We start from the raw sequence: 20,492 nt of genomic DNA on the forward strand, positions 1-20,492 counted from the left end.
TTACTTCACTTTTCTAGCTATATTTTTCTTTTATCTAAAAATGTAAAATGAATACAAATGCAGTAAGTATTGTATATTAAATACAGAAAAGTAGCGACGCCGTTTCCCAGTTTTTCTTTTTTGTGTTTTCCTCTACACCCAGAGCCTTACAGAAATGAACCCAACATGCACACAAAGCCAGACACAGAAACATAAGCACGTTCACACTCTTGCAAGTAACCCATCGTACACCTCTGGTTTTATAAAAATGTTACCTTGTTTTTCCTGACCACTGAATTATTCCCTTGCTTCCATAGGATGAAGTCCATTAAGGAAAAAAAAAAGAAAAAAAAAAGTCACCTTTTCTTTCAAAGGCATTAAATTGTTGCCGTTGCTGTCCAGGCGACTCTGTTCAGCACTAGTTTGTCTTTACTGAAATCTTCTTTGTTTGAGTTCACTTCGCTAGGCAACTTGTGCACTGATTCAGCTATTTTCCCTGATTTTTTTCAATCCAGTTGTTCCACTGAAGGGCCTGGTGTTCATGTCTGCTGCTACTTCCACCTTCTGTCTTTTAAGAACCTGAGCACACTTTATTCATTGACTGTTTTCTCCTTCATTGGCTATGGATATGAGACCAGTAACATTTCTGGTACACAGAAATGGTAAAAGTGCTTGTTTGGAGTCCAACAATATGACACATCATCAAACTCTAAAACCCCTGTTTTCACTCCTACCCAATCAACAGAACACCTCAGCAAACAGCTCACGTGAAGTTTCAGCATATTGCTTATGGCAGGGGGCTGGAACTGGCTAATCCTTAATGCCCTTTCCAACCCAAACCATTCCATGATTCTGTGATATATCTGCGAAGACCATTAAGTCTCTTTAGAGCAGGATAAAAGTAGTTTCTACTAACAAGGCTTCAATGAGCCATCAGTATGTAAAAACTGACCCAGACACATCTTAGTCACAGTTCTAGGCAGAGATGGCTGCAAAGCTGACCAGACCACAACACAAAGGATTCTGCAACTTAAAACCACAATTTTTTGCTGCCCTTTAGAAACCACAAGGAGTCATGTAAATCCTTTACAAAACCAGCATATACACTTTGGATGCAATGTGACATTAAACAAAAACAGCTACCTTTACCTTATGTGGCATTCCACATCAGCCTTGAAGCGCTGCGTAAGAGGGCGCAGCAGTAGCCCAGCCAGAGACGGATGTGCCATCAGCTGCAGGGAGGCTGTGCTGAGGGCAGTGCTGGACATACCCACCTCAACTACAGCTGGCATGTGTTGAAAACATGGAAAAAACACAGAAATAATAAACAGACTGATCAAGAGCTTCCATTCAGCATCTGATCTCTGAGAGTGCTAATCTGGCAGAGTAGGAGCTCCAGCAGGTTGTAGGCAGCTGTGGAACCTCTTCCCATGGAGATTTTCTTCCTTTGCCCTCACCTGGGAGAGAGGCTAAGCTGCACCAAGCTCATCAAACTCAACCATGGAAGACAAAATAAAATTTTGTCCATTAAGCAAAATACCACAGAGAAATAGCACGAGTGATATGATACAGTTTTCATTATTCTCATAAACGTTGTCATCTTCTTTGCCTCAGAACTACCTAACGACACCACGTATCATTGCACCATAGAAGCAAATGTTCATTTTAAAAGATTTAAATGTGTATCTCTCATTTGTCTGTCAGTTACTGGCACACAGCAAGATTTGCAGTATTCATCACTTTACACCCAATGGCTGTGTTGCTTTTTTTGTGTTCTATAGACACAGGCACCTTTCAGCCTCTTGTCACCCAGAAGCCTTTCCTGTACATACTATCACCCATTTTTAGGCACCCCCTCTGGCTGGATGTGTTTCCTTGCTCCCAAGCCAGCAGGAGAGCTAATGGCAGTGTCACCAAAATGCACCAAGTTGCTCTGGGGCTGTCAGCCACAACTTCACACCCTGCCATGGCCTCAAGTCAGGCTGAGGTGCTCCCAGACCTCCAGCACTGGGCACAGCCTGCAGTGCCATAGCCAGACCCATGTCCCCATACCTGCTGTGTGGTGACAGCAGCATGGCCAGACCTGTGCCCAGACCCCAACACACTGCCAGGCACCATGAGCCCCGAGCTGGCTGGTGAGGGCCTGCCCAGGGGACCAGGCTGAGGAGGCATGCAGGGCAAGGCCGCACCGTGAAGAGCATGATCTTCTCTCTCTGCTAATGCTGTTTTCTCCTCCATATGTTTTAAGGAGTTTTGCTGCTCGTGTCTTTGACGGGCTTCTCAGGCACCACACTACAGAATTCCTTGGTTTGCCAGGGAAGCAGAGAGGTAATAAGTAACGATTGAGCACTTATTCTCCTTTTCTTCTCCCTTTGTTTTGTCAGCAGACCCCGCTCCGCAGAGCACTGTACCAGGACAGGCTACCACAGTCAGGGCACCTCAGCGTACACCTCAGGAAACCGAAGCGACTCCTCCAAGCGACCACTAGGTAGGTCAAGAGGAGAAAAAAACCTCCCAACGGCACCTTCCCCTCCTCCTCCGTGTTCAGTGTAGATGGGCTCCCCACGTTCCACATCCCAGGGCACCAACGCACCCCACGCTCCGATTTCCCTTCAGCCTTCCCTTGTCCCCAGCTCTCCCACGACGGTGGGCCGGCGCCGACCCGCCGCCGCGGCCCCACCTCACGAAGCTCCACCGCTCCCCTCCGCGCCGCTTCCGAGGAGCGCCGCCCTGTCCCTCCCGCGGTGCGGCCCCGCGAGGCCTCGCCCCACGCCCACGAGCCGAGGCGGTGCCGCGGTCGGCTCCGGCTGCGATCCGCCGGTAGGGGGCGCTGCTCGGCCGCCGCCATCGGCGCTCGCGGGGCCGAGCGGCTGCGCGGGGCCGAGCAGGGCCGGGCGCCTGCGGCGCGGCCTCCCTGGCGAGGGGAAGGGGCCCGGGGTGGGCCGCGGCGGCGCCATGGGGAAGCGAGACAACCGCGTGGTGAGTAACGCCCGCGGGCGGCAGCGGGGGCCGGGCTGCCGGCCGCCGCCGGACTCGGCCGCGGTGCCCGGGCGGCCGCAGCGGTGCGGCGGGCGGGTGGAGGCCGCGGAGGGCCCGACCGGCCGGGTCCAAGGCTCCGGCCGCCGGGAGAGGGAAGCGGAGAGCCGTTGGCCGGGCGAGCGGGGCCGCCGTCCCTCTGTTCCCACTGCCGGGCAGCGGCGGCCCGGCGGCTGCGGGGCGGGAGGCTCCGAGCAGTTAGGCGCGCCGGCCGCGGAACTGCGGGTCGCCGGGCGGGAGGTCCGGGGGGTCCGCGGGGCCGGGAGCGGGCAGCGCCTGGGGGGGTGCGGAGCACGGAGGGCGGGCGCGACGGAGCCTCACTGCCGTGTCGAAGCCGGCGGCGGCCGTGACTGAGAGCTGTTGTGCGAGCTGCCGAGCGCGGGCGATGAAGATGCTGGCCTAGTCCTTAAAAAACGCAGCGTTCCCGGTGGGAGTTGCTGCGGCTGCTGAAGTAGTTCTGATAGTCGCTAAACCGTGTCTCCTTACGCCTGGCACTCGGCCCTGCTGAAACGGGCTCCGCACGGCTCCGCTCGCCTCAGGAGGCCCAAATACTCGTGGTTGCAGAGCTTCATTCTGCATTGTTACTGCATTCATCCCTTTATCTCCTTGAAACTTGTGCCTACCAGCCAGCCGCTCACCTTACACTCCCTTACTTAGGCGCCATGAAGTGTGAATTCGCAGTTGCTGAGCTTTGTGATGAAAAAATCAGTCATGAGACTGTTTTTCCCCTTTTCTTGTTTTTGGAAGTGCTTTGAGCTGTAGCTGGCTCCACATTGGCAAGTGTCTGCTCAGCACAATGGTGGTGTGCAAGAGGTGTACAGGACACTGTCCCAGCGGAGAGCTGAGGGCCTTTGGTTGCTTCGCTGAGGCACCAAAATGATGGGATCAGTAAAAGAGGGGAGATATAGCTTAGAGACGGAGCTAAATTCTTGAGTCAGAGCGTGGTGAGGCACTGGCACAGCTGTCCAGAATGCTATGGGTGTCCCATCCCTGGAGGCACTCAAGGCCGGGTTGGCTGGGGCCCTGGGCACCTGAACTGTGAAGTAGCAGCCCTGCCTGGCAGGGGGTTGGAACTGGATGATACTTCAAGTTCCTTCCAACCCAAACCACTCTATGGTTCTGTAACTCTAAAGATGTGACTGTGTCAGAGTGCAGGGCCTGGCCTATGCTTCAAGTATGGTGCTCTGCTGTAGTATTTTGGGCTGTGCTTAAGTGTCTGCTTAAAATTATTTTAATATTACAATGGGGATGTACCTACCCATGCCAGCCAATCTTATACCCCTGTAATCTATGGCACAGTAAACAGTCGGTCACAACGGCTACTGGTACAGACAGGTTATCTCATAGGGCTCTTTTCTGCTCTTCTGTGACTGCAGAGCTTTCCACGTTTTACATCTTATCCATGGCCGTTCTTAAAGCTGTCACCATTTGGGCTGTTTGGAGAAGAACAAGAACTTTATTTCTTTCGCATCTTCAAAACACTTGCAGGGCACTGACGGGTTGCATGGCTTGCCCTTAGGACCCTGTCCAACTGAAGGTGCCTTCTGCTTTCCATGAGCACAAAAGCTCTGTAACAAATATCTTTCATAACTGCCTGAGCAAACTGCTGGGAGAGGAAAATAAACGTGCAGATGAGCACTTTCTTTGTTAGGACACATTCTTCTATGGTTTCTGGCTGCTGAAATGCAAAGCAGTGTAAGTGCTTCTAGGAAATGTTTGTTGGCAAAATGAATCTTCATAAATAAAGTTACTGAAATTACAGGAATATTGTAAGACATACATTCCCTAATTGTGGGATGTAATATAGTATTCAGTCGTTATGTGCCTGCTGCTGGAAAGGAAGAAAACTGTGCCACTGTGTGGAGGGCTTGCAGGGAGTCAGTTTGAGGCAGAAAACCAGCATTTGGCAGCTCTAGCCAAGAGATAGAGAGGGATTTGTTGTCGTTTTGGGCTAGTTTGGGAGGAAAACTGCTAAATTTTATTGAAGAACAGCGAGCAATCTTGTTCTTAGGAATAATTACAAACATAAGAAGCTCAGGCTTTCACAAGGAATTCCTGCAGGTAGCCAACGGAGGGCTGCAGGGAGCCAAGCTGGGAACTGCATTTCAGCCATAATTTCTGCTGCTCCCAGTGCACTGCAGTTGTCTTGGTTTAATGAAAACAGTGTTAAAGTACTGCATTCCTGCACTGCTAAAGGAAATATTTTCTGACTCAAGCTCAATTTGGATCCAGAATTCCTATTCCTTATTGATTTGTAATATAATAAACTGCTAGAGTTATAAATGTGAATATGTGTCTTCACTTGAGCGCCTGCATCCTCCTGCTACAAAAGAGGGTGCCGGGCAACCAGAGCTGCACACTGCTTGACCTTTTTCTTATCTGCAACCTGCAGGCAAGAGGAGCGGTTTGTGTTGTGTTTTGTGAAGGTAAATAGTGAGGCTTTGGGATGGCATCCTGGTAAGAGCAGGAGACGAAGGAAAATGTACCTCCCTTCTACATGAGCAAAATATCATTGGCATAGTAACAGTAGAGTAATTGCTTGCTTCAATTTCTGACATTAATTGCTGAGGTTATAATAGATACCTCATAAAATTCCAGGTGTTTGCCTTATGATAGCCCTAAGTGTCCAAGGTCTCATATACGCATAACTGTCAGCAGAACGCTGCTCGTTTGTTTGGTGTTACAGCAGAGTCTTGTAGGGTGGTGGTATTTTATCCAGGATGCATTGAGTCTGCCGTCATCAGTTTTGAGCAGAACTCCAAAGGCCCGAGTGCCAGATGTCCTAGAGACAAAGAGCTGAAATTAAATCATGCTTTCCATGTCCCAAGGAAGAACGTTTCCACAATCGTAAGGCTGTGGTCGCTTTGCAGTCAGCTCAGGGAGGGCAATGGTCCTTTTGGGGCGAATTCTTCTGCCAAAGTGTAACAAACTGAAAGCACTTTTCCGGGGTCTTTCTGTGACTGAGGAAAAGGATGTGTGAAGAACAGCAAGGACAGATCTTGGTAACAGCACAACCAATGAACTTTATATTTCTTTTTGTTTCATGTTCAAGGCTTACATGAATCCCATAGCTATGGCCAGAGCACGAGGTCCTGCCCAAAATTCAGGACCAACAATACAAGACTACTTGAACAGACCAAGGCCGACATGGTAAGTGCCTGAGCTGAGTGAAAGATTTGTTCCCTGTGTTCTCTCAGTTACTTACATCCTCCTTCAAATACAGTGATATGCTTTGGAAGGTTCCTTGGCTCTGGTGAAAGTGTTATTTTCTAAATGCATATTCAGTCTCTTTTAAAAATAATATTTCACTTTGAAATACGTTTCACATTTGTCTTTAAATACCTTGGCTCAGAAGTTTCTCAAAAGAGGAAAATGTTGGATACTTTACCTCTTTCAGAATCCTAATGCTTTAAAGCATACGGACGTATTAAATTTTTAAAACAAAGTAATCTCTAGGGGAAAAAAAAGCATTTTGCTGGTAAATTCTTAGAACGTAGTCTACCATACCCCACAAAATCATTGCTTTAAGGTACCGTCAACAGCTTACTTTACATTCAGGCCATTTTAATCCCTTTCTTAAGAAATTAGAGCATAATTTACCTAATTGCAAAGTTAGCTTTAGATCTTTCAGAGAGGTTTAGCTACCGTGCTGAAGTTATTACAGTTAGGTTACCATATGTGTAACATCTAAGATAATTTTCCCGTTGGAAGTTCAGCCAAAGCTAAACTTCAAAAAAACCCCATATAAAGTTAGACACTGAAGCAGGTATTTTTAATTGTGAGAATACAGTGACTGATCTCTCATCCTTTTTGTACAGGGAAGAAGTGAAAGAACAGTTAGAGAAGAAAAAGAAGGGATCCAGGGCTTTGGCTGAGTTTGAAGAGAAGATGAACGAGGTTGGTAGTGTTGTTAGTATGTTAATGCCCCAGCTGTCTTATCTTGTATGCTGCTTTTCTTCCCTTATCATTAACAGCTCCAAGTAGCCGTAACGTTTTACTGTGCTCAATCTCATAATGAGTGAACGTTTTATTTTGTTTGTATTGAATATTAACATTACTTATTAACCAATGAAGAGCTACTCCTGATTCAGAGAAACACTGCATAAAAGGTTTTGAGAAATGCTGTGAAGAAAATGTGAACTAATCATCACTTGTTTAAGGTCACACAATCCAAACACATTGGGAAGAGGTGTGTTACTGGAGTCAGGCTGCGTTGGTGAGGAACATGCATATGATTTGGATACGGGAGAGTGCACTAAGAGTGGCCTTGAATGTCCAAATGTGCTAATGGAACATTTCTCTCTTATCCTAAGCTGATTGCATTCTGTGCTGGTTCCCTGCTATAAGTGGAGCTATTCTGGTAACTGTGTTTAGCATCCGCTGGAGATCAGCGTGCTGTAAGAAAGTTTCATATATGACTCCTGTTGTGTACCTAGGAAGGAAACAGTAGATGATGAATTTAACTGCTCCGTTCCCTTCTTGGATTCCAGTATCTTGTAATACACTTCAAGAAGTAATCTTCAACACTGTGTGAGAGTTTCTGGTTGAAGTAGATAGTGCTCAGGGGACTGGAGCACCTCCCCTGTGAAGGCAGGCTGAGGGAGCTGGGTTTGTTCAGCCTGGAGAAAGAAGGCTGCGGGGTGATCTCATTGCAGCCTTTCAGTACCTAAAAGGAGCCTACAAACAGGAAGGGAATCAGCTCTTTGAAAGGGTTGATAACAGCAGGACAAGTGGAAATAGTTTTAAGTTGAGGGAGGAGAGAATTAGGTTGGATGTCAGGGGGAAATTCTTTACAGAGAGACTGGTGAGGTGCTGGAACAGGCTGCCCAGAGAGCTTGTGGATGCCCCGTCCCTGGAGGTGTTCAAGGCCGGATTGGATGGGGCCCTGGGCAGCCTGGTCTAGTATTAGATGGGAGGTTGGTGGTCCTGCATGTGGCAGGGGGTTGGAGATTTGTGATCCTTGAGGTCCTTCCAACCCTGGCCATTCTGTGGGATTCAGTGTGATTCTGTGTGCCTCTGTTACTGAAAGGACTTCATACCATGCTTGTTACATCTTTTTGCCTCAGAATTTATGCCAATATTTGGAAGATGAGAGGATGCAATTCTGAGGAGACTGGTTGTTTTGTGCTCTGTCAGTTTCAGCTTTGTGAGTTTGGTTTAGTATTTTATTGTGTCTCTTTGCTTTATTATGAATTACTTGTAGCTTCTAAGCACAGATCTCAGTGGTAGAAAGTGTTACAAGTCTCTGACTGAGGTGCCCTCTCAGTTTACTGACAGATGTTCTGGTGCTTTTTGTTTTATTGGTTTATTGGTTTTGTGGGTTTTCTTGTTTTGTTTTTGTTTTTTTAAAGAACACATACCCAATCTGTTTCTACTTCAGAGAGAATGTCTGCCTAACAAAGCCCAGTCTGTTGTCAGAGGGTCTGTAGGCAGCACCAGGAGGCTGAAATGCCCAGCCTGTTGTGATACTCTGTAAGCGTTGCCTTGGATCACAGAAACACACTGCATGCAGCACTGTATCCTGGCTAACCTTGTGACTTCTTTCAGCAGCACTGTTAAGCTAATTCACCATGTGCTGACCTGGGGTTCTGTGTATCATATTGCACTGCATGTGTATAATCATATTCAAATCCTGGTATTTCTTTTCCTTCAGCACAGTATGTGGGTTGTCATTTCTTTGCCAGAACAATAGCAGCACATTAGGAGGAAAGAAAGAATAAAAATGATAATAATAAAGAAAGGAGCACCTGATGTTGCTAACATGGAAAGCAGGAATAGCTCAAGCTAGCAGAATTTCGGGGTGATGGGATGCTGGATACTTCAGAGCCCTTAGAAGTGGAATTTGGGATAGACTGAGAGAACTCATGAGGGAAACAAAAGAGATGTGTATATATTGAAGTTCTAATCATTGACACTGACAAAGCACAGGACACACACTTGATACACCCATGTGTTGAAGAAGGGCCAGGAACATTTGTCTTGCAATTCTACTTCAGGTACTTTTAAAACATAGGCAGAGTGCCTGTTTGTTTGGTAGGCTGACCCCACCGTACTGATGTGTTCTAACAGGAGCTCTGTGGTACTATAAAATCAGAGACCAAAATTGATCACCTCCAAGATAAATAACCGTGTCCTAAGCCCAACTAACTTGAACATTAAGGTGTGAACTAAGATAAATGGATTAATTTTAATCTTCTGTAATACTAAGTGCACCATAGCCATGGTTAATACTACAGACTGTTTATTTTCTGTGGATTTTATGAAAACTCATTAATTCAAGTAAATGACACGATTTTGACAGAGATCTCTTAATAGAGCTGTTTGGAAATAATGGTTGTGTCACCCTCATTTTGTTTCAGAATTGGAAGAAAGAACTGGAAAAACACAGGGAGAAATTACTGGGTGGAAATGAGAGTTCCTCCAAAAAGAAAGAGGTCAGTTATTTTCAATTTGGTTACAGTTGGTATTTGGAACTGGTTTTTGCAGTACGAAATGCCATGAAAACATTTTAAAAACCAGCATCAGTGTATATAAACCTAAATGCACAGGAACACATTGCCAAAAATAACGTTTGTTTTATTCTATTTTTAAGAAAAAGAAAAAAGAAAAGAAGAAATCTAGTAGGGTGAGCAAAATTTTCAATTTTCTGAGCTTTTTTTGCTTTGGGATTGTGCATATTTGCTATTTGTGTTTTCTTGGAAAGAGGGGATATAGTTTTAATTTTGAATTTGGATGTTACTAGAATTACCTGATTTTAATTGGAGAGAGGCAGATTATTCTGCACAAGGAGAATTTTACTTCTGCTTAAAGAGCAATTGGTGGGAAGGGAAAACATTAAATATACATTATCACATTAAAAATATCAGAGGTCACTTTTTAAGTCTTATTTAAGAAAATCTACGTGAGCCCAAGTTCTTGGAAGTAAACAGTTATTGACAGTGCTTTGTAAATGGAGAGATCTTAAGATTAGGTGTTTGCATGGACTTTTACTTATTTGGTAGAAAAAATGCTGCATCTCACAAGCTTCACTTTTTGTTGTGTTTGGTCAAGTTGTCTTCATCTTCCTCTTCTTCATCAAGCTCTGATTCTTCCAGCAGTGCATCTGATTCAGAAGACGAGGTAAGCACTAAACCACCAGGATGTAACACGTTTTGTATGTTGAGTGAAACGTTGCCTTTGTATTGATCTCAGCATGCTTCAGGCATAACAGTGGAGTGTGTTCTTGTGTTAAGAGAACTCCTCCATCATGGAGGAGATACTTGGGATTTCTGTTTTGAACATGGAAGATTAAACTGAAAATGAGTAAGCATTTTACCACGTGTACCCTAGTCACGGAAATAGTGGCTAGTGTTTGTTTAATTTTACTTAGTATTTACTGGCTTTAACAGCCAATAAAGGTACTTTAAAAGGGTGATACTGTAATTCATGATGGAATGAAGAGAAGCAGTGAGGACTTACTACACATGTTAACCCATTTTATCTGTAGAACCTGAGATTCATTGCAAAATGATGTATTGCAATCTAGACTAACCCACAACAATACTCTGAAGCCACTATCATAAAGCAGAGAGGTTTACATACTTTGGAAAAGATTGTTCTGGTCTTGAGATATTCTTTGGATCTAGTATAGCGTCAGCAGTTCTGAACTATTCTGAATCTTAACCTCTAAATTCCTATTAACACAGCTAAGATCTTTGAGCAAGAAATAGAGCATTAGCATCTTGCTGTGAAGGTTTGCAGAGTATCTCAAACTGCAGATGCTGAAAGCAGCCTCATTATGCAGTCTTTTTTGACATATGTCAACCAGTGTTATTGGGTAAAAAGCAAAGAAAAAATGACTGTAATCATAGAAATAATAGAATGGTTTTGGTTGGAAGGGACCTCTAAAATTATCTAGTTCCAACCCTCTCTCTAGTTCCAACACCTCCCACTCTACCAGGTGGTGGAATGCTTCCAGGGTGGTGGCATCCACAACCTCTCTGGCCAGCCTGTCCCAGTGTCTCACGACCCTCTCAGTAAAGAATGTCTTCCTAATATCTACTCTAAATCTACCCTCTTCCAGTTTAAAATCATTTCCCCTCATCCTGTTGCTGCATGCCTTTATAAAAAGTGTGTGATCAGAATAAGGCTTTCAGGCTGCCATTCTAGAAAATGAGGGGAAAACAAAAGTAACGTAGAAGAATGCACAAGTAACATAGAATGCACAGTGGCATGCATATTTTTCTGTCGAAGGATATTTCATATAAAAAGTCGAATTAAATATCAGCTCACACTTCATCATGAGACTTAACACAGATCTTGGCAATATATTTTAAAATATTCTTTGAGGGCTTCGTTTGCATGAAGCTATTTAAATTTGGTACATTTGGTGCTTATGATACAGTTGTGAATTTTAGATATATATCTGTTCAATAACTTCTTCATAAACGAGTGTATTTTGGGAGGCTAGCTTGTAAACTGAATCCATTGCTGTGCTGACATGGATTTGTATGCTTTTCCAGTAGAATCCCCCCAGCTCACCACATTATTTTTACTAGGTTAGCATAAATCTTTTTTAGAGATAGTCAGGTTCTGTAGCATACATCTAAATGATAAACAGAATCTAGGGAACCTGAATTTTACTCTAGTTTATTTTTTTTCAATGCGGAAGAGATACAAACATCTTCCACTAAAGGAATCAATTGTAGTACATTTATTCCTCAAGAGAAAATGATAATATGTAGGAATTTGGCATTCCCTATTCTTTGCATGTAAGTTTTTAGTATCTAGTGAAAATAAATTCAGGATTGTCTTTTTCTTTTTTCCTAAAATATTTGTGGATAGGATAAAAAGCAGGGGAAGAAAAAAAAGAAAAAGAAACACCGCTCCTCACGGAAATCTTCATCAAGCTCAGCTTCTGAATCTGAGTCAGACAGCAAGGTAATTAAGTGCACATTACCCTCAGGAAATGTCTCTGATCTGTGTTCTAAAGACAAGTGTTTCTGACTTCATAATTGCTGTATCCAAAGTCATGCATTCTTACTGTAGCTGAGCTGTGCTTGTATCTTTTAAGTTGTGATCAGGAACGTACCTCTGCTGTCCACAGTGTCTTGGCAGAATACAGTTCCTCTTTAGAAAATAAATATTCCATCAGTTTTTATCTACTTTTCTGAATTCAGACATAAACAGTTTTTGTGCTGCTCAGATGTTTTAATACTACATTAACACTTCAAAAATGAAAATGTTCTGTAATGTTCTTGTCAACATGCTATTATTGAATTGAATACCATCTGTGAAAATGCAGCTATTTCAGGGAATCAGTGGCCACAATACTGCCTTCCTAAGTGAGTTTGGACCGAATAGTTGCCCGTTTGACCTCTCAGCCTTGCAAATAAGTAGTAAATTGAAAGTTTGGGGTTTTTTTTAATACTTAAAGTAGAGGAGAGTGTGCTTGCAGGCACAACATTACTGAAGATATATGTGGCAATCCGTTTTGTTACCATTTTTCTGTAGTAGTGGACAGTAACTCCCTTCCTTCCAAAATAATTATAACACTATGTGTAGGCCGGCGTTTCACTGGAATTTTCTTGGAATTCCTAATTCAGAATGGTATAAAATCTGATGAATCGCTGTTTGCATCTAACTATGAATTTGTGCTAGTGGCAGTTCGAAAAGGTTTCCTGCATAAAGACACAGAGATACTTTTACTTTTGAAAGTAGAAGATAGAAAACTCCATGGCAATCTTGCTTTAACCACTGCCTGATCCACTGCGATGAGCATGGATGGAGAATAAAGACTGCAGACTGCTGGAGGTTAGAGGTGATGGTAGTAGTGCCCGGTATCCTTTCTAGAGGCTCTTTAGGTGTACTGCTCTGAGTAAGTTCTCTGTTGTTTGATTCCACAGAGACCTTTTCTCACTGCTTGTTCTAGAAATTAGCAGCTGCCATCAAAATCTTGTTGCTTTTTGTATTGGTCATGTTAGCTACAAGTGAACAATCTTCAGTGTGCAGAAAGAGGCAATGGGTCAAGCTGCTGCTGCAATTTCTTTTTTTAATGGAATAATTTTGTCATGGTGGATGCTTTTCTTTCTACCTAGGACAGCACAAAAAAGAAGAAGTCAAAGGATGACCATGAGAAAGAGAAGGTATACCTTTACTTTTTAAATAGTTGCATCAGAACTTCATTTTACATATATAATGGGTCTCTTCCAATCCTCTACTCTCTGCCCCCCGACCCCCCCTCCCCCCTTGGGGGGTTGGTTTTTTTTTTTTTTTTAAGTATTTGAATACTTCAGCTTACACTTATGGTCATTGTCCAAAACTTGATAATGCAGTGCCCCTAGTTTGAGTAAGATTTTTAGGTTCCTATTTTAGTAATTGCCAGTAGAAACTGCTGGGTCTGGTTTTGTCATGAAGGTAAATGGAACAAGTATCTAATCTGCTGTAGTAGATCATGAGCACTCTAGTATGTGGGGCTTAACATTAACTGTTAAATTGACCTGAAGCACGTATGGTATTTCAGTGACACACCTGATAGGATATTGGCTCATTATTCTAAATTAAGTAACAGCAAGCAGAGGATATTTTAATATCCTTATGTTATTTAATTTTATTTAATATCCTTATTTTATTATATTTTTTAAAAAATGCAGTCATAATTGCATGTTTTACTTATAGCTGCTTTAAAACATTACTGAGAAAACTTAGCTTAAGCAGGTTTATCTTATTCTGTCTTTTGTCTGGGCACAAAATCCCTCCCTCCTCTCCCAGATGTCACCCATTTTGTACACACACGTCTAAGGGTTTTCCCCCTGCTACTACATTGAATGCAAATAATCTTGTTGACTTAAATGTTAGTTATTTCTGTGTGTAAACTAACAAAGCTTTCAGTGTCAGCCCTAGTCTTTCTTTTTCCTTTGTTAACACATTGCTCTCTGCTACTACAATCAACGTGTTATACGGTTTGACATATAAAATTTCCATTACATCAGGCAGACGTTGATTCTGTGTGTGTTTCTGTTTCCCAGTTCTCATTTCTCAACTCTTCTTGAGTATCTTCTCTTCAAAGAGCAAGTGACTACCATAGCCTCTTAATCTTGGTTAAGCTGTATTGCTGCTTTCACACTTCTGAAATCAAAGGGCTTTTGGGGGCTGCAGGTCTTTTCTGTTCTGAAGATGCCTTCTGAGATGGGTTACATATGGGTTACAGATGGGATGAGTTTCAACAAGGCCAAATGCCGGGTCCTGCACTTCGGCCACAACAACCCCAGGCGACGCTACAGGCTTGGGGCGGTGTGGCTGGAGGACTGCGTAGAGGAAGTGGACCTGGGGGTATTGATTGATGCTCAGCTGAACATGAGCACACAACAGTGTGCCCAGGTGGCCAAGAAGGCCAATGGCATCCTGGCTTGCATCAGAAACAGTGTTGCAAGCAGGAGCAGAGAGGTGATTGTTCCCCTATATTCAGCACTCGTGAGGCCGCACCTGGAGTACTGTGTCCAGTTTTGGGCCCCTCACTGCAAGAAAGTTATTGAGGCCCTGGAACGTGTTCAAAGAAGGGCAACAAAGCTGGTGAGGGGTCTGGAACACAGGCCATATGAGGAGAGGCTGAAGGAGCTGGGAATGTTCAGCCTGGAGAAGAGGAGGCTCAGGGGAGACCTTATTGCTCTCTATAACTTCCTGAAGGGAGGTTGTAGTGAGCTGGGGGTCGGCCTCTTCTCTCGTGTCATTAGTGATAGGACCAGGGGGAATGGTTTCAAGCTACGGCAGAGGAGATTCAGGCTGGACATGAGGAAGTATTACTTTTCAGAAAGGGTGGTCAGGCACTGGAATGGACTGCCCAGGGAGGTGGTGGAATCACCGACCCTGGGGGTGTTCAAGGAAAGACTGGATGTTGCGTTGAGGGACATGGTTTAGTAGGAGCTATTGGGAATAGGTGAACGATTGGACTGGGTGATCTTTTAGGTCTTTTCCAACCTTAGTGATTCTATGATTCTATGATTCTATGATTCATCATGTGTGCTTTTCATGAGTACTTCTGTGAAAGGATTGTGGTACCTATAATAGAATAAGTAGGAGGGTTGATATAAGTAATCTCAGCACTCAAAAAGATGATTAATAAGAATTTTTACTATTTTTTTAACTTAGAAATAGAATGGAAGAAATGGAGAAAAGTAGTTTCACTCAGGAATCCCTTGCTTGGTCCAGAGCAAAGCTTACTTGAAAAAGTATAGAGGAAAAAAATACAAGTGGCTCATCAGAACAATCTCCTGCAGCATCTGAATTACAAAAACTAAAACTGAAAAATAAAAGACTGCTTGAGTGCTCTGTAAATATATTGAAACTATTTATATAAAATGTTGTAAGAATATGTCCCGTGCCGGAGGCACAAATCTAAAGGGAGCTTTTTATTTATCAGCACCAAAGCAGCCATACTCTGAGACATCTTCATTTACTTGACAGTCTTTTGAAGTGATGAAGCATTTTATTTTAAAATGCTTGCTCCTTTGTAAGTTTTCACTTAAAATAAGAGACTGTATTGTACTATTATATCATTCTTAAGAAATTGCAGTATCTTGGTAATGAATCAACACACAGAAAATTAAAATGTTCTCACTGAAAGCATTTTAACTTTATGATGATTTGCTGATGAATAATTAATGCATAATTTTTTAAAAATATTTCATAACTCAGAAATAATGTTTCCATATAATTTTAAAGCAGAAGTTTCATAATATCTGAAAGGCGTAACGTTACTTGCAAATATATTGTTTTATGTAGGATGGTAAAAATCATCACAGAAAGAGGAAGAAAGCCGATCGTGGTGATGGGCCTTTATCATCAGAATCTTTATCAGAACCGGATCAGACAGAGGAGGTCAGTGTGAAAGCTAAGTTTCAGATGTTTTAATGCTTTTAGCTTAATGATTCCCATGAGTGAACAGCTAAAACTAGCCCAAATTGAATATATTACTGAAATGTTCTGTTCTATACAGCTGGTTTTAAGCATGTGGCATGTTCAAAGTTGTATTTTTCTCTTTATTACATACTTCTGATAAGAATTGTTCAGTGCAATTCCTACCAGCTACAGTTTATTCTGAATTAATTTTCTTGAAACTTTTCATGGATGTTTTAGAGCTTAATAAAATGAGGCTAATGGTGCTTCACAAGATTTCTCTCTGATCATTGAATACACACAGGCAAGATTCCAAGATTGCTCAGCTTCTTTTGGCTGCCTTTTGCCGTTCATCTAGAAAGTGTTGGACATAATCTTACTCTCACCCTTGTGTGTATTTCCTCTCAGGATTTGTGTTCCTGTAGAACTACAGAACACCAAAAGATTCCAGTTTGCTGGATTTTTCCATTAAAATTTCAACCAGATTATTCACTCAGTAGTTTTACCATTACATCTCTGCTGGCTGCTTGTGCTGCTGTGTTTAAATAGCAGAGGGCCCAAAAATCAGATGTTTATAGGATTATAGTTATTCTATAATATAGCACTGTTATAGTCAGCAGCCGCTCAGTGTGCCCTGCCAGTGTTATGCCATTTCTCATTTATATACAACAAAACTTCAAACTTTCATATAAAACAGCATTTCCAAAGCTGCTGTCTCATTATATTTGATTTTTTTTTTATTTATTTATTTATTTTTTTTTTAGGTTCAAGTGAAAAAGAAGAAAAGCAATGAGGAAAAAGAGAAAGCAACAGCAAGTATCCCTTACAGTCATACTGTAGTTTTAGGACATCCATATCTTGTACTTGGTTAACTTGTAATTTCGCAGTAACACCAATGTTTAATAGTTAAAGTCACATTAATTGAAATTTGAAATTTCTCTCTTTATCTGTTGAAATCACTTTTTCAGCTGCATGATTAAGGAAAGAATTTGTCACTATTTTAACTACATAGATATGTGTGAATTGAGATGTATTTAACATTCATTGCATCAAGTCAGAATACTCTGTACCAGCCTAACAACTACAAATTTCTACACAGTATCAGATGAGGTAGCAATGTGTCATGTAGATATTGAGGCTGTTCCTTTATAGGAGTATAAATATTCCTTCATTGAGTTTCTCTACCAGACTATAAAAAGGGCCTTAGGACTCGATCTCTGCAGCATCATAATACTAATATAATTCTTCCCTCAACCAAATGAAATGCTGCTGGCAACCTGTTGCTTTTCTCTGCTTTGTGGATACTTTCTCTGATGATAAAGGTGAGACAAGGGTTCAGCAGTGAAAGGGTAGAACCTCAGATATGTCACATGTACCTGAGTTAGGGTTGTAGTTGTGAGCTACTCTGCACTGTGAGCAGCACTGTTTGTCATTAGGTACCTCAGTTGCCCAAATGAGTTACGGCACCTAAGCACAGGAGTTTCAGTACTGTTTTCAGCACATATGGAATTTGAGTTAGTTAGTTTGTCATAAAATGACTATTTTTTTTTTCTTAAAAGAGATAAGTAATGTGTATGGAACAAAGATAAACCAAATTTGCTTTCTGTTGTTGCACCTACTGAAGAATTCCAATTGAACTTGTGCTTGCAAAAGGACAAGTTTGTATCTTTCAGTTTTTGATTGAATCTGGTGGTGTTAATTAAGTATATATGTGAATATTTAAAATTGGAACTATATCTTTTGTTTTAATTAAGGTGCAAATGCTGGAGATTCTAGCCTTGTATAGTTCACTGTGACTACAAGCACCTAATTTAAGTCTGTAAACAGCCAAGTTACTTCCATATAAGATTTCAAAGCACATTATTCTCTCAGAAATCTACAAAGCACTGAAAATTTGTTAAAAAGATGAAGAAATATGATAGTGATGATGCTGGGGGGTGTGAAGTAGCCAGACCATGATGGATAAATTGAAAACTCCTCATAATAGTGCAAATCATAAACTTTTTTTGTGTGATCTTTTTTTTCAATAGGCTTTTATAAAAGTCTTCTCTGAAGTGCCATAGATTTTTACAGAATCATCTTCCAAAATGTCTTTGTAGAACTTTCATTTCCATGCTCTCATTGTTATTGAATGGAATTTAGTAGATGGCAGTTTTCTCATACTGTAACTTCCTTTTTGCTTTTTTGCTTTCTTTTAGGATAAAGCAAAAAAGAGAAAGAAGCACAAGAAGCATAGTAAAAAGAAGAAAAAGAAAGCTGCTGGTTCAAATTCAGATTTGGAATAGTATTTAAAAAACAAAAACAAAATCAAAAGCAAGACTATCAACAAAAGTGCAATGACTGAAGGAAATTTAAACTGTGAAATGATAACAAACTTTACCAAACTGCATGAGTTTTCCTGTGTTCTAGAAATATTCCTAATCTTTCAGTAGCCAGCCAGATGCAGCTGTGCTGGGGAAGACCGTTGTTATTGCCTGCTGCTTAATACACGAGGTACAACTTCTATTAAGGTCCAGTAAGCAGTGTTGGATGTTTGAAACAACATAAGATGGTAGTCCAGCTAAGATGTAAAATATTGGAAAGTAAGAGTTAAACTTTTTAGATACCTAAAGTAGTGTTTAAAGCATTAGTAATAGTCTTTAATTGTAAATCAGGACAGATAAAATCCCAAATTCGTCCTGTAGGTTTATATTATACTTAAACAGTTACCAGCTGGTGTCTGCGAATGGCATTTACAAAATGGGAAATTGATGACAACGTATAAAATGCTGCCTTTGTAGTAATTGCCCCATTACTGTCTTCATGCTTATGAGAAAGGGAATGCTACCATTTTGGCTAACTGAATAGGGTGCCTTTGCCTTGATCCTTGCAAGTCTCTGCTATTTTTAATCCATGCAGCATCTCTGATTCCAGAGAGGCCAGAACTGTTGTCAGCAGACCTTTTCTGAATAAGCAGTTCTGGGCTTCTGAGCATGTGCTTCTGCATTAAGCAAGAGCAATGACATTTTGCAGTATAACTGACATTCAAAGCCAGAAGACTTTACCTCTGCTTCTTTGAAATAGCGATAGATCTGTGCTAGTAAATGAGCCTATTTTATTTAATGTAATTTTGGTTTAGTTGAACACTTCTTGCAAACTCCGGTAGCTTTTTCTTTTCCCTTCGCATTACCTTTTGGATTGTTTTGCATGATTTGTACCTTTATTAAATTAACAAAATGCAGGTAATCATTTGTTGTAACCAGTTCTCTGGATTATGTTCCACATGCAGAGTTTCATCTATGTATTTAGTTATTCTTACAGTTAAGTTCATTGCTGTGTTGAAGTGCACACTCGTGAAGATATTTAGCATGTAAAAAGCAGGGTTTTGATACCTTAACAGCTTCATATTGAAGCTGATTTTACTCTTAAGCAAGTTCAGTGGCAGACCTGTTACATGGCACATCTTGTTAGATTAAGGAAAAAAAACATACTGCCAGAATCTCATTAAATATGCTGATTAAACAGTTTGTATTTATATTTTTGTACTTGAGGGCTACAGAATGTTGACCTAAATCATAAAGCTGTTTTATTTTAAATTAGTTGCTTTAGGAATTGAAAATAAGCTTTTATAAATTAAATGTGCACGCAAGAAAACACAAGCAACCGTTAGATTTTAGTTTTTACATGAAATTCTCCTTGTATCTTCCATTGAAGTACCCGTGGCTGTGCCTGCTTTAGCCTTTAACAACCACCCATCTGTCTGAGTGGTCAGCTAGGGATATGACAGGAACGATCCACCCCTTTTGCCACTGCACAGGTGCTAACTGCTAACTTACCTCTAAAATACCGACGTTTGAAGTATTTTATTGCCAAGGATTTCAAGACCTTTCATAGCTGATAATTAGTCTGCAGATCATAAATAAAAACTAAGGGGAGAGAGATGATTTGACGTTGTCATTCTACAGCGAGGTTGACTTTTCTATTGAGTTCTTAGAAAATACAAACATTGAGTCCCAGCAGTGTCGTACACTAAATAGTCAGATGGCATATTTATATTGTTGGTTGATGCTACTGATCCTCCGCCCCGTTGTGTCAGTAAAGGCAGCAAGTAGTAGGGGTTTGGTTGGGGGCTTTTGTGTTGTTGTTTTTCAGTTGTGGCATTGCAGTGTTGGTAACCGTTTGTAATGAACCATATCCAATGCTCTGCTCTGTGTGATACCTTTGTTGACTTTTACGCAACTACCTGCAACAGAAGGAAATAAAAATGGGAACGAGAACCACAGTCTTCCACATCCGTAGGCCGGTATGTCATTTTAGTAGTCTGAATAGAACTGCCCTTGTTGTCAGCTGTGTGCTTCACAAACGCTTGCAGCGCTTTGGAAGTTGTAGCTATTAAGGAGCTTACAGGCTTTGTCAGTTCACAGCGAAGCCGCTTTCATGTTGGCAATGGAACGTGTTTTGGTTTTCAATACATTAGACAACCACACATAGACTCCTCTCGCATCTTCTTTTCCTCGTCAAAAAAAAAAAAAAGCCACGGTGCCGCGTGTACTGAAAGGGCGAGCAGCTGCGGTTTAGTGGGCCAGAGCGGGGCTCATCGACCTGCCCGAGCCGCGCCGTCCCGC

General features: G+C 41.8%; 1 protein-coding gene across 2 annotated transcripts; it reads left to right on the forward strand.

The window, feature by feature from the left end:
- The first annotated feature begins 2,876 nt into the window (after positions 1 to 2,876).
- FAM133B (family with sequence similarity 133 member B) lies at positions 2,877 to 20,353 on the forward strand. Of its 2 annotated transcripts, none has more exons than XR_006181933.1 (11): positions 2,877 to 2,958; positions 6,068 to 6,165; positions 6,834 to 6,912; positions 9,375 to 9,449; positions 9,608 to 9,640; positions 10,066 to 10,134; positions 11,839 to 11,934; positions 13,092 to 13,139; positions 15,775 to 15,870; positions 16,653 to 17,210; positions 18,087 to 18,163. XR_006181933.1 is itself a non-coding variant. In XM_042889044.1 (11 exons), exons 1-11 carry the CDS (start codon positions 2,935 to 2,937, stop codon positions 18,171 to 18,173), a joined length of 753 nt encoding a protein of 250 aa, XP_042744978.1. In that variant the 5' UTR covers positions 2,877 to 2,934; the 3' UTR covers positions 18,174 to 20,353. The 2 variants fall into 2 exon arrangements, 1 of the variants encoding a protein (XP_042744978.1); XM_042889044.1 differs by having other exon boundaries at positions 16,653 to 16,700; positions 18,087 to 20,353.
- The last annotated feature ends 139 nt before the right edge of the window (positions 20,354 to 20,492 follow it).

Source organism: Lagopus leucura, unplaced genomic scaffold (genome assembly GCF_019238085.1).
Source record: "Lagopus leucura isolate 7727_CA_CO unplaced genomic scaffold, USGS_WTPT01 Super-Scaffold_100157, whole genome shotgun sequence".
Taxonomy (NCBI): Eukaryota; Metazoa; Chordata; class Aves; order Galliformes; family Phasianidae; genus Lagopus; species Lagopus leucura.

Coding starts and splice junctions, on each gene's coding strand:
- FAM133B (XM_042889044.1), top strand. CDS start 2,935: ATGGGGAAGCGAGACAACCGCGTG. Junction 9,450..9,607: donor GTTCCTCCAAAAAGAAAGAG/GTCAGTTATTTT, acceptor TCTATTTTTAAG/AAAAAGAAAAAAGAAAAGAA. Junction 16,701..18,086: donor AGGAAAAAGAGAAAGCAACA/GCAAGTATCCCT, acceptor GCTTTCTTTTAG/GATAAAGCAAAAAAGAGAAA.